Here is a 12,505-nt window from a genome sequence, read left to right as displayed (position 1 = left end):
AATGAGCCCAGCAACATGTTGTGTTGGAGTTTGCTTTTGATTGGTTGGAGATTTCCCTGCTGTTAATTAGATAAAATCAAGGCAAGCCATGAAGTCTGCCAAAATCCCTGGCTTTGAATCGAGTTAAAAGGCCATGTGTGTGTGTGTGTGGGTGTGTGCATGCGTGTGTGTGTATGTGAGAGAGTGTGCGTCTGTGAAAGTTTATTTGCATGATATAATGACTTTTGTATAAAGGACCTGTGTGTGTGTGTGTGTGTGTGTTCATGGGTTCATGACTATTGGCGAGGTGTATGTCTGTGTGTTTAATCAAATGGAGTTCAAACAGCACTTGATTCCCTTCCTGGAGCTCTCTCTCTCTCTCTCTTTATCTCTCTCTCTTTATCACTCTCACTTTATCTTGCTTTCTCTTTCCATCTTGTTCAATTATTAGACGTGTCAGCAAAGTGCAATTCGAATTTCTCTCCTCATTTTAAACGATTATTTCTAAACTCGGATGATTAACCAAAGATTATGGAAGGCAGTGTATGAAAACAAGGCGGTCGTTAGCAGATAACACTTTTAAGTATGGGTTTGATTACAATCTGGATGACGTTATATAACAACCCCCGCCATCGATAGCCGTAGAGGCTAAGCCAGGGTGTAAATCATGTGGGCCCCAAATCAACACGTTTGGCGTCTGTGCCACAATCACCGCCTCAGGTTTTAAAGTCGTCTGGAGGGTCGAGGACATGGAGGGAGATGCCTTGGTAGGCCATAGACCAACTCTTCCCTCCCTCCCTACCTTACCAGACTGGATGACAGAGCCATGCAATTGGATATCACAACAATTGTATCCATCCATTGTATCCGGCTGAATGGGTTCGGATGTAAATTGGTCCATCTCCTCAGTAGTCACCTGCAGAAATATGAAGAATTTTAAACTAACCAGAGTACACCAGTCTCTTTTGAATTCTAGGACTCACCTTTTTTCGTTTTGATGTCTTGCCTATTTGGTTTTGAATCAGATTTTGTCTACCTATCTTTGTACCTGTCTGCCTGTCTATCTGTTTATCTTTCGGTTGCTCCGTCGGTCTGTCTGCCTTCCTATCTGCTTTTCTGTTTGTCTGTCTGTGTTCCTACCCGCCTGTTTGTCTATATACTAGTCTCCCTGCCTCCTGTCTGCCTGTATGTCTGTCTGTGTACCTACCCGCCTGTTTGTCTATGTATCAGTCTCCTTGTCTCCTGTCTGCCTGTCTGTCTGTCTGTCTGTCTGTGTTCCTACCCCCTGTTTGTCTATGTATCATTCTCCCTGACTCCTGTCTGCCTGTCTATCTGCCTGTGTGTCGGTCTCCATGCCAACCTGTCTGTCTGCCTGTGTGTCGGTCTCCCTGCCAACCTGTCTGTCTGCCTGTGTGTTGGCCTCCCTGCCAACCTGTCTGTCTGCCTGTGTGTTGGCCTCCCTGTCAACCTGTCTGTCTGCCTATGTGTCAGTCTGCCTGTGAGCCGGTCTCCGTGCCAACTTGTCTGAGTGTCTATGTGTCAGTCTCCATGCAAACCTGTCTGTCTGCCTGTGTGTCGGTCTGCCTGTCAACCTGTCTGTCTGCCTAGTTGTCAGTCTCCCTGCCAACCTGTCCGTCTGTTTTCCTGCAGAGCTCCAGGCCAAGGCGGCGGAGCTGAACGCCACCTTATCGCGGCGCGCTGGGTCACCAGAGAAGAGCCTGAAGGAGATGAAGGCCGAGATCCAGGCCATGTTAGCCGAGCTCCGAGCCAGACAGCTGGCTGGGAAGAAGGGCATGGCAGCGGAAGAGCTGGGGTAGGAGGGGGCACCGTGGACACACACACACACACACACACACACACACACACACACACACACACACACACACACACACACACACACACACACACACACACACACACACACACACACACACACACACACACACACACACACACACACACACACAGCACAACAACTGTGCAAACATGATTATAATAATATGTAGAAGACATATTTTATTCTCTTTTCCCCTCTGTTTTTCTTTAGTCCTTCTTATGTCTTCCCACCTCTTTAATTGGTTGTGTCATTCAGCATTTTGTTGTCGTCTTTTTATACAGCAGCGCGTTGTGTAGACACCAAAGACATTTCGAATAAACAGCTTCCATTTAATAGGCTGCTGATTGCTACATCTCCTCGAGCCATTACTCTGATGGTTAAGCAAAATTGTTCTGTTTCTCTCTTCCTCTTCATATTTCCTGTTTCTCACTCTCTCCCTTTCTCTCTCTCTCTCTCTCCCTCTCTCCCTCCCTCTCCATCTCCATCTTTCTATCCTACGAGTTTTCTTTCGCTGTGCACATGTGAGTGTGTGTTTGTCAGTGTCTCTCCAATTGCATTTGTTGGAATTAGCAATCTGCTTCCTCAGCTCGCTCTTTGAATTCCTTTCTCTGCCCCCGCCTCCCATTCTATATAATCTCTCTTCCTCTCTCCATCCTACTCTTTCTCTTTCAGTGGTAAATGTTGACGAGGTCGATGAGTTAATTAAAACGTGTAGCCTTAGGATGGAGAGAGAGTAAATAAGTGCAGCAGACAAAAAGGGAGTGCAACAAAGTGAAAGATTGGAAAGAAAGCGTGGATGGAAAGAAACATACAAAGGGAAGGATAGAAACAGAGAGAAGGTGAGGGTACAGAAAGCCCAGCAGTGACTCTCCTCTCGCTAGGTACGTGTGAAGAGAGGCTTCTTGCTGGTTTATGTTGCAAATATACAAGTTTAACAGTGATGCCAGAGTGCTTTAATGAACAGAGTTTCAGCGACAACAATTCTAAACTACAAGGTTTTCCCCAGCACTTTCAGACTCAACCTTCACCTTGTCAACGCAAGTAATCGTGCCGGCAGACTTTTAATTTTACCTCTGGGGGTTTTCTTAAAAAACAAAATTCGGCAAACAGACACTCCACACACAATCATAGAGGTACACAAACACACACAAACACATGCACACACACGCACACACACACACACACAATCTCTCTCACTCACACACACACACACACGCTCACAAAGTCTTGATTTATCTCTAATCTCCTGGCTGCTGTTATTCAAATCTAGTCAACGAATCTAGTGTTGCATTGTATAGTATAATATATATACATTGCCCTCTACATACACACTCAGTTGAACACACACACAAAAACACACACACACACACATACATTAGTGTGATGATATTTGCAAGGTTTTAAAACTCTTAAAACTAGCGTTGCCTCGGGAGTCAATAGAAAACAGAATCAGCTCTTTCGCCTCAAGCATCAGCCTTGGAGTGATTATGGTTAGTAGGGCACAGTCTCCTCTCCTCCCCATCCTCTCCGCTTTGCTAAACTACTTTTCCCCTCCCTCCTCTCCTCTCCTCTACTACTCTCCCCTCTTCCCCTCACCTCCTCCTCCTCCTCCTCTCTACTTGCCTCTCCTCTCTTTACGTTCACTTCCAATCACCTTACTCACCTTTTCTTCTCCCCCTCTCCTCTTGCCTCCTCTCCTCGCCCCCACCCCCTCCCCTCCTCACCTTTCCTTGCCTCTCTGCCTCCTCTCCTTTCCTTGCCTCTCTGCCTCCTCTCCTTTCCTTGCCTCTCCCCCTCCTCTATCCCCCCTCGCTTCTTCTTTCATTGTGCTGGAGCTAATGTTCATGGTCAATGGTTAAAGCTCAGGACTCGAGGCTTAATGCTAAGTGCTAAGCTAACAGCAGAATGCTGCTACTCCATTCCCCAGTTTGGCCGAAGAGCTGTACCAGAAAGTCAAGAGGCTGTTTGGAGACCCCCACCAGGCCACCGAGGACCTCAAAGCAGAGGTAGGGGCCCCGTCGACTCACATGGATGATGGGGAACAGAAATGTGACATGTATGTGTTAGTGTGTGAACTGGCACTTGACTTGAGTGTGTGGCTTTATGCACACGTGCGTGTGTGTGTGTGTGTGTGCGCGCACATCGTTTGGTGGTAACTGGAGGGCATCTACTTTAAGTCAGTCCCAATAAAGAGTCGAGGTGTCTTCGAGCATGGCACCACTTCAATGCCGGCCAATTTTCCATTGTGTTACCACATTATGCCCGCTGTGATTCTAATTCCCGTTATACCACATTAAAGTGAGGTGACATTTCATGGAACACGTTGGATTATTTAAGTGAGGTGTTGTTGCATAGGCAAACCATAGCCTGGTTCATGTGCATTATATTCTCTGGTTTGCTTTGCTTTGCCCCCCCCCTCCCATTCAGGTGACAGGGAAGCTGTCGGACCACGGGGGGAAACTGGAGGAGGCCCAGGAGCTGCTGGACGCTGCCCAGAGCAAGAGCAGAGAGGCTGGGGTACTGGCTGCTCAGAACCAGGCCAACCTCACAGCCCTGGAGGTACGCTTGTGCTGTGTGCACACTGTTTCTGCATGTGCGTGTGAAGACACGCGCCTGCACATATACACACACGGACACACACGCACACGCGCACATACACATATATAACTTGGTGCTTCAGATTGGTGAGGGAACAATGCTCTAGGCTCTGCTATGCTGTTCCTATAAATGGCAAAAAAATGAAAACGAAAAAACGGACCCACCAGGCAGTTTGGCCCCAACTATCAAACCGTTTATTCAAGTTGTTATGGTAAAACTAAGTGGTGCAGTTTTAGTTTTAGTTTTTTTTCAAGTGCAGTATGCCGTTGATTAAGATGACCTTTTTCAGCTTGGCAGGATGATGAATGAGTAGGTTCAAGGATATCATAACATATTTCTTTACAATTAGCCTTTTCTGTATTTATTTCCCTCTAGCTTAATGGTTTTGTTTTTATTATTACTGTCTCTCTTGCTCTTGGCTGCTCTCTCAGTTCAGGGGTACACGCCCTCGCCACACAATAGCCTTGGAGTCAAATTGAATTCTAGCATGCATGCATTCAACGTTCCATATTCTCTGACATGGGTAATGATGTTGTTTTTTTACAATGAACATAGTCCTCGTATGCAATTTTGAAAGGGCCCCTTAACAGGAATCGTTTTTTTTAAAATTATTATTGGGAAAGTAACGGCTTCAATTTACATCCCTTGAATGGACCTATTCTATTTCCGAGACATGCAAACAGAAAGGCAAACATTGACACACACACACGCACACACACACACGCACACACACACACGCACACACACACTAACAGGCAGGCAGGCGTTCATGCACAATCACACACATACAGCCTGGCACACATACAAACATACACAAACATACACAAAATATGTAAACAAACACACACCCACACACACAAAGACACCCAGCCTCACACAAAACCCATACCAATACACACAGACAATAACACACAACACACGCATCCACACACTCATCCACACACACAGAACACACACACACAGGACACACACAAATCCACACAAACTCACAGACACACACACACAAACACACACATACATGCGTACACCAACCCTGCCGTGTGTGTGTGTGTGTGTGTGTGTGTGTGTGTGTGTGTGTTGCAGAGGAAGCGGACGGCGGTGAGTGGCGTCAGGCAGGAGGCAGAGGGGCTTCTGGGGGACGGCGAGCGGCTGCTGGGCGAGGCCAACCAGCTCTCGGACCGCATCAACGGGGAGATCGAGGTGGGTGACGCGACCCCCCTCCCCCACGCACCATCAGAACAACACCACCGCCCCAACAGTGTGGCCCGTGGGTGTGTGGTGCGGAGGCCTTACGCCGGGGGAGAAGCCCGCAGCGTAGAGCTCCAGCCGGGGAGGTCTTGCAGAAGGGCTGCCTTGGTGCTCCTTTCCAGAACCATCGCCTGCCCAGCTGCTGCTATACGGGCCACCTGGTTTTTAAAATGTCGACGTAGATGTTTTTAAAGTAATCCAGCCGGTATCTTATCATGCAATTGATGTGTTTGTTTTATTGAAAGCAGACCAAACGAAATCATTCCCTACCTGTGTGTGTGTGTGTGAGTATTTATGCTTGTGTGTGTGTGTGTGTGTGTGTGTGTGTGTGTGTGTGTGTGTGTGTGTGTGTGTGTGTGAGTATTTATGCTTGTGTGTGTGTCTGTGTGTGTGTGTCTGTGTGTGTGTGTGCGCGTGTGTGTGCCTGCAGGACCTAGAGGAGATGGAGCGAGAGCTGGGTCCTCTCCATGACCGCCTTGAGACCAAAGTGGCTCACCTGACGGACGGTCTGAGTGACGGGGACCTGGCCGATCACGTGGGGCTGGCCGAGAGACACGCCCAGCAGCTCAACGAATCAGCGGCCATCCTCGACGGGTACTTAAAGAGTTGCACGTTTCACCTTCACTACACACATTCACCAAGTCAATACATGAGATAACACTAGAAATACAAACATACCTCAAACCCTTTTTTATTATCATAATAATAATAATAATTCATTTTTATTAATTGGTTATTTTTATTAGTTATATTATGGGTATTATTATATCATCATCAGAATGATTATGATTATCATTTTTTGGATAACTGTTTAAAACTGCATACACATTAATTTGATCTTCTGTTGGTTAATAGATCTTTCTTGTCTTCTTTCCTGTTCCTTTTCCCTTCCTCACCTCCTCCTCCCTCCTGTCCTTTCCTTGGTGCTCCCTGTCCTCTGTGTCCCCTCCCTCCTCACCTCCTCCTCCCTCCTGTCCTCTCCTTGCCGCTCCCTGTCCTGTACCTGTTGTATGATCCCTGCCTGGTAGTATTTTGGCGGAAGCTAAGAACCTCTCCTTCAACGCCACGGCTGCGTTCAAGGCCTACAGCAACATAAAGAACAGCGTGGACGAGGCCGAGAGAGAGGCCAAGGCAGCAAAACAGAGCGCCGCCGAGGCACTGATGCTGGTGAGAGGACACACACACACACACACACACACACACACACACATACACACATGCACACACACTACCTGGTCTGTACACACAAAGTACACACACACACATAAAGAAAGGGCACACACACACCACAAACGTACACACACACGTTCGCACATAGAAACAATTAATTTGCCTGCACAATGGACTTACCTCTGCACAAAGTACACACATAAAGTGCACACACACACAGACACTGCAGTTATGTATACACAGATTTGTCATCATCATCACCATCATCATTGCACACTAGCACATCCATTTTATCTTTTCAATCACCCGAGCAGGGTCATACAAGTACAGCCTGGGTGTGTGTGTCTGTGTTTGTGTGTGTGTGTGACGGCAGGAGAGAGGAATGATAAATCTCACATGCATGAACAGGTAGTCACTGCCACCGCTGGTGCAACGCAAGCGCTCGGGCCGCACCATTAGTCGCGGTGGGGAGATGAAAGCAGTGTCGCGTCTCTCTCTTTTTCTTCTCTCTCTCTCTCTCTCTCAAACACACAGGCACTTCTCCACTCATTTGTCTTGACTGATGTCACCCTATCGGGGAACAGTTGATCACTTTCCCCTCTCTCTATCTCTCATTCTTTATTCATCGTTGCTCTCTGTTCTTTCGGCAAGATCTGTTTTCTTTCACCTCTTTTCTTTCCGCTCTTCCAATCATTACTTCTCTCCTTTTTCCTCTTACTTTTCTGTGTGTGTGTGTGTGTGTGTGTGTGTGTGTGTGTGTGTGTGTGTGTGTGTGTGTGCTCTTTCCAGGGCTTATAAGGTAGTATGCTCATTATGTCCAGCTAGGAACAGGGCACATATGAATGTCAGGCCGCACTCTACTGCAGCCTTTCTTTTTCAGCCTCACTTTGTCAGTTTGGCTTAGCTCAGGAAATTACTTGCAATCTGAAGGTTGCTAGTTCAATCCCCGGCTCCTCCTAGCTGATTTTCGAGCTTTCCCTGAGCAAGACACCTGACCCTAACTGCTCCCGACGAGCTTATCAAGTTCCTCTCTTTGTAAGCAGGATTTTCACTGTTTGTCTGCGCATGCATCTGTGTCTTATTAAGCAAAGTTGTGTTTGTAGTATTATTAATACACTCTGTGTGTGTGTGTGTGCGCCTGTGTGTGTGTGTGTGTGAAGGCCTCTGGTCCTGACATCCCAGTAAAGGATGAAGCCAAAGACTCACTGCAGAAGAGCTACAGACTGCTGAATCAAGCCAAGCAACTAGAGGACAACGTCAAAGGTCTGTCCGTCCAGCTGTCTGTCTCCCTGTCTATGTGTCCGTCTGTCTGACTGCCCGTCTGTCTTATCCGTCTGTCAGTGTGTCAGAATGTCTTTCCCCGACCCATCTGTCTGCCTGTCTACCCATTGCCGTGCCTCTACAAACCATGAAGCTATAATAAGGTGGAATGTAATGCTCTGTTTGTGTATCCCTCTCTTCATCTTCTCTCTCTCTCCCCCTCTCTTCATCTTCTCTCTCTCTCCCCCTCTCTTCATCTTCTCTCTCTCACTCTTACTCTCTCTCTCTCTCTCTCTCTCGCTCTCTCTCTCTGTCTCTCTCTCTCTCTCTCTGTCTCACTGTCTCTGTCTCTCTCTCTCTCTCTCTCTCTCTCTCTCTCTCGCTCTCTCTCTCTGTCTCTCTCTCTCTCTCTCTCTCTCTGTCTCACTGTCTCTCTGTCTCTCTCTCTCTCTCTCTCTCTCTCTCTCTCTCTCTCTCCCCCTCTCTTCATCTTCTCTCTCTCTCCCCCTCTCTTCATCTTCTCTCTCTCTCCCCCTCTCTTCATCTTCTCTCTCTCTCTCTCTCTCTCTCTCTCTCTCTCTCTCGCTCTCTCTCTCTCTCTCTCTCTCTCTCTCTCTCTCTCTCTCTCTCTCTCTCTCTCTCTCTCTCTCTCTCTCTCATGCAACTGCTGTCGATTTATCGTTGTAGGTCATTATGCATCTCGTTCGAGTGAGGAGGATGGACAGCAGGCTTAAACGTTTCAACGCTTTCATTAGTCATCTGTGGCTTTTCTGTGTGTGTGTGTATGTGTGTGTGTGTGTGTCTGTCTGTCTTTGTATGTGTACAGATAATGCAGCAAGTGTGGCCAATCTGAAGGGCAGGGTGAAAGCTGCCAGAGACAAAAACAAAGACCTGCTGAAGGCTGTCAACGAAACCATGGCAACCCTTAACGCCATACCCAGCGGTGAGAGAGAGAGAGAGAGAGAGAGAGAGAGAGAGAGAGAGAGAGAGAGAGAGAGAGAGAGAGAGAGAGAGAGAGAGAGAGAGAGAGAGAGAGAGAGAGAGAGAGATCTAAACTTACAGTACAAACTGATCGATATCAGAAGAGGCAGTCAGGTGCTAGTCAGCATTCAGACACACACACTCAGAAGTACACTATACATGTACAAATACACACAAAACATTCACATATGCAGATAGTGAATTGACAGTCATAGAGAGAAATACATTTTCTTATATCCTAGTGTGTGTGTGTGTGTGTGTGTGCACGCGCGCTCCTGCCTCCAGACACAGCAGCTAAGCTAGCAGCCTCCAAGGCGGTGGCAGCGGACGCAAACGCCACTGCCATCGATGTTCTGGAGCGCCTTGGGGATTTGAATCTGCGACTCCGTGGCCTCCAGAAGAACTACAGCGAACTGGAGGACACCGTCAGAGCAGCAAATCACATGATCCAGGACCCGGAGAAGAACAGTAAGGCTACTTTGCAATGCTCTGTAGGAGAAAAAGTTATTTTCCTATTCGCTGATGTAGAAAGCGTTTTGGGAAGTCAACCCAAGGCATTCTTCTACCCCGATTTAAAGGTGCTCCCAATGTTAACAAGGATAGTTTGGACTCAAGGGCCTGTAACAGATTGTCTAGCATGATGCTAGAGATTAGATGCCGTTATTTAATTGCCTCAGTATTGAATTTGTAGGCTTCTTACTGCAGCAATCTACCTGGGCTAGAATGGAGTCATGAATGTGCTATCAGGAAGTTCAGGGCGTGTTGATATTTGTGCTCTACCATGGGTCCAAAATAGTGAACTGTTCCTTTCAATTAAAGTTAAGTTTGGTATGAGAAGAATGGTGCGATGATTGTAAATTAGATTTGATAGGTTGCTGTTTAACGCATTTAAATCAAACCTATTTAGGTTTGATTTATCTTATATTCTGGAGTTGGAGCAAGATGATATGTGGGAATGCTTTCAAATGATTTAGTTAAAGTAACAATTATCCTTCACTTGTATTTATGTTGCTTGTTCATTTGACAGTAGAGTAGTTCAATCTTCCATCCCTCATCCTGTCTTTTGCTGCTGAAAGAAAATGCGCGATCAAGTGATCAACTAACTGTAGCAGAAATTGATTGAAAATAATTTGATTTGATCTCACACCTGACTTTTTGCTTTTGTCTCTCTTTTTTATTTATATTATCTCCCCAGCAATCAGTATGTATTTTTCAATTATACAAGTCTCTAATTGTTTTCTCTTGTTGCAAGCGGTGCACCAATACATCCATATTATGTCAAAATGAGTCACTGAACTTCTCAGTGGTTTTCAACACTGAGAAATATAACGGCATTGTCAATTCACGCTTTGGCAATGTTAATTACAAACGTAAAATGTATAATTGAATATCTCAACGATGACCTATTAAAACATTTTAGGGTGCTGTAACTTGTTTTGGGGGTATTTTGTTCTAAAAACACAAATTGGTGCACCGTTAATTTGATTAGTGCTATCATCGCCGTCTGTGCTCCAGTGCCTACTCGCTTATATTTACACGCCTCAATCCTTCGCCAGCGCATGGTAGCTGTACAAAGTCTGTCTTTCTTTCTTTCTCTCTTTCTTTCTTTCTGTCATTCTTTCTGTCATTTCATTGTCATTGCTTTACAAGAGGCAAATTCCCCTCTTGTAATAGTGAGCTATGCTAATAGTATATCTGACATTAGCTGCGCTTAGCTAGATGTTTTCTATATTGCTAGTCCTCAAGCCTTTTTCCCCACCATTACCCATTACCTCTTTGCTCTTGGTCAATCTCTTCCTCTGCCCTGACGATTTGGCTTTGTTTCCATCCTGTGCTGCTTCTCTTTAACCAGCAGTAGCCAGTAACAGAGAAGCCCTGTTGACTGTTCTCCCTCTCTCGATTCAGTCCATGCTGCCGGGGCCAAAGTCAAGGATCTGGAGGACGAGGCGGACAGGCTGTTGGAGAAGCTGCAGCCCATTAAGAGGCTTCAAGACAATCTCAGGCGCAACATCTCTCAAATAAAGGAGCTGATCAACCAGGCTAGGAAGCAGGCCAACTCGGTAAATCGATGGAAACACAATCATCCATACTGCACACATGGAGCTCTGAACTTCTCGTGGAAAGTGTAATCAAACGTGTGCAGTTAATCAAGTAGAAGGGAAGTTTACAGTTTATGTTATAGATAAAAAAATATATAGATTAGAGTAGAGTAGAGAAGATAGATAAGACTATATTACATTTGATTAGACCTGATGAGGGTAGAAAAAGTAGGTAAGAGTAGATGAGGGTCGATAACAATATTGGATTGAATGAGGTTGAATTACTTTTGATTGGATTACAATCACTATTTGCCAGGGATCCATGTGCAAGACACCAACATATCATTCATTTAGTTTAAAATAACAGTAGAGATACGTTTCCACAAATAACTTGTTTAAAGGCTGTTTAAAGACTGTTCAAGAGCGGGGGGCTGAAGTCTCCGAGTGTGTGTGTGTGTCTCTCCGCAGATCAAGGTGTCTGTGTCGTCGGGCGGCGACTGTCTCCGTAGTTACCGGCCTGACATTCGGAAGGGGAGGTACAACACCATCGTCCTCCACGTCAAGACCACCACGCCGGACAACCTCCTGTTCTACCTGGGCTCCGCCAAATACGTACGTGTGACCTCACATCCTGCCATTCCCTGTTAGGTTTCTATTAGCGGCACAGACAAATATCAGGGGTGTAAGGAGGTGCAGGAGAGTTTGTTTAACGGTCTATGCCAGGGGTCGGCAACTAAGTTTAGCCTCGGGACAATTTTTTTCCCAGCCAGTAGGTGGAGGGCCAGAACATTATCAAAGGCTAGTTCAAGGAATTGATTAATGAAAGTGCATCTGGAACTGCGACGCAGGCCCGTCAGCTGGCTTAGTCATATGCCTACCAAGCCCTAGATGACTCTTAAAAGACTTACATATAAACAAGTGTATGCCCTAATCACGTAAATGTCATGCCTGATCACGTTGGGTAGAGGTGTTGCTGCGCTGTCTCCACAGAGACAACGCAGCGATATCATCATGAGCAGTTCTAACTGGAGGGAAAGTGAAACCCACTAGCTGCTGATCATGTAAGAGAAGGTGATGCAGTCATATTAAACAAAGACGTTGAAAGAGGGTGCGATCTACGAGAGAGACACATCGGAACTGTCCTTACGAGGCTTTTGTCGGGATAAAAAACCCTAACCCGTCCCTAACCCAAAAGTGGTCTGCAAAATAAAGAATATGTTGGTGTTTTTGCACTTGTAAATAGTTAATCACGTTTGTAGCCTACACTCAGACGTGAACTCATTCTTGCATGTGAGTCTCTTCATTCATAAAAAAATAACATTTGGGAATATGCAAATTTTTCTAAAGAGGTCTAGACTCCGTGCGCAGCCCCGCCTTCTCCAGTGAACCAAGA

The 12,505-nt window shown here is 46.1% G+C and overlaps 1 protein-coding gene across 1 annotated transcript in view; it reads left to right on the top strand.

Annotated features, from left to right (window-relative positions):
- lama2 (laminin, alpha 2) overlaps nt 1–12,505 on the top strand; it is a 162,262-nt gene that overhangs the window by 118,122 nt on the left and 31,635 nt on the right. The window contains exons 39-49 of the mRNA XM_079753729.1: nt 1,630–1,792; nt 3,744–3,822; nt 4,244–4,375; nt 5,498–5,614; nt 6,093–6,256; nt 6,691–6,829; nt 7,993–8,095; nt 8,919–9,035; nt 9,359–9,541; nt 10,979–11,133; nt 11,581–11,724. Coding sequence (XP_079609855.1) covers nt 1,630–1,792; nt 3,744–3,822; nt 4,244–4,375; nt 5,498–5,614; nt 6,093–6,256; nt 6,691–6,829; nt 7,993–8,095; nt 8,919–9,035; nt 9,359–9,541; nt 10,979–11,133; nt 11,581–11,724 — 1,496 coding nt within the window. The remainder of the gene's footprint in view (nt 1–1,629; nt 1,793–3,743; nt 3,823–4,243; nt 4,376–5,497; nt 5,615–6,092; nt 6,257–6,690; nt 6,830–7,992; nt 8,096–8,918; nt 9,036–9,358; nt 9,542–10,978; nt 11,134–11,580; nt 11,725–12,505) is intronic.

This window comes from Pollachius pollachius (assembly GCF_949987615.1).
Source record: "Pollachius pollachius genome assembly, chromosome: 16".
Classification (NCBI taxonomy): domain Eukaryota; kingdom Metazoa; phylum Chordata; class Actinopteri; order Gadiformes; family Gadidae; genus Pollachius; species Pollachius pollachius.
The sequence above is the reverse complement of the archived record's forward strand: the minus strand, read 5'-3'. Positions and strand labels throughout refer to the sequence as shown.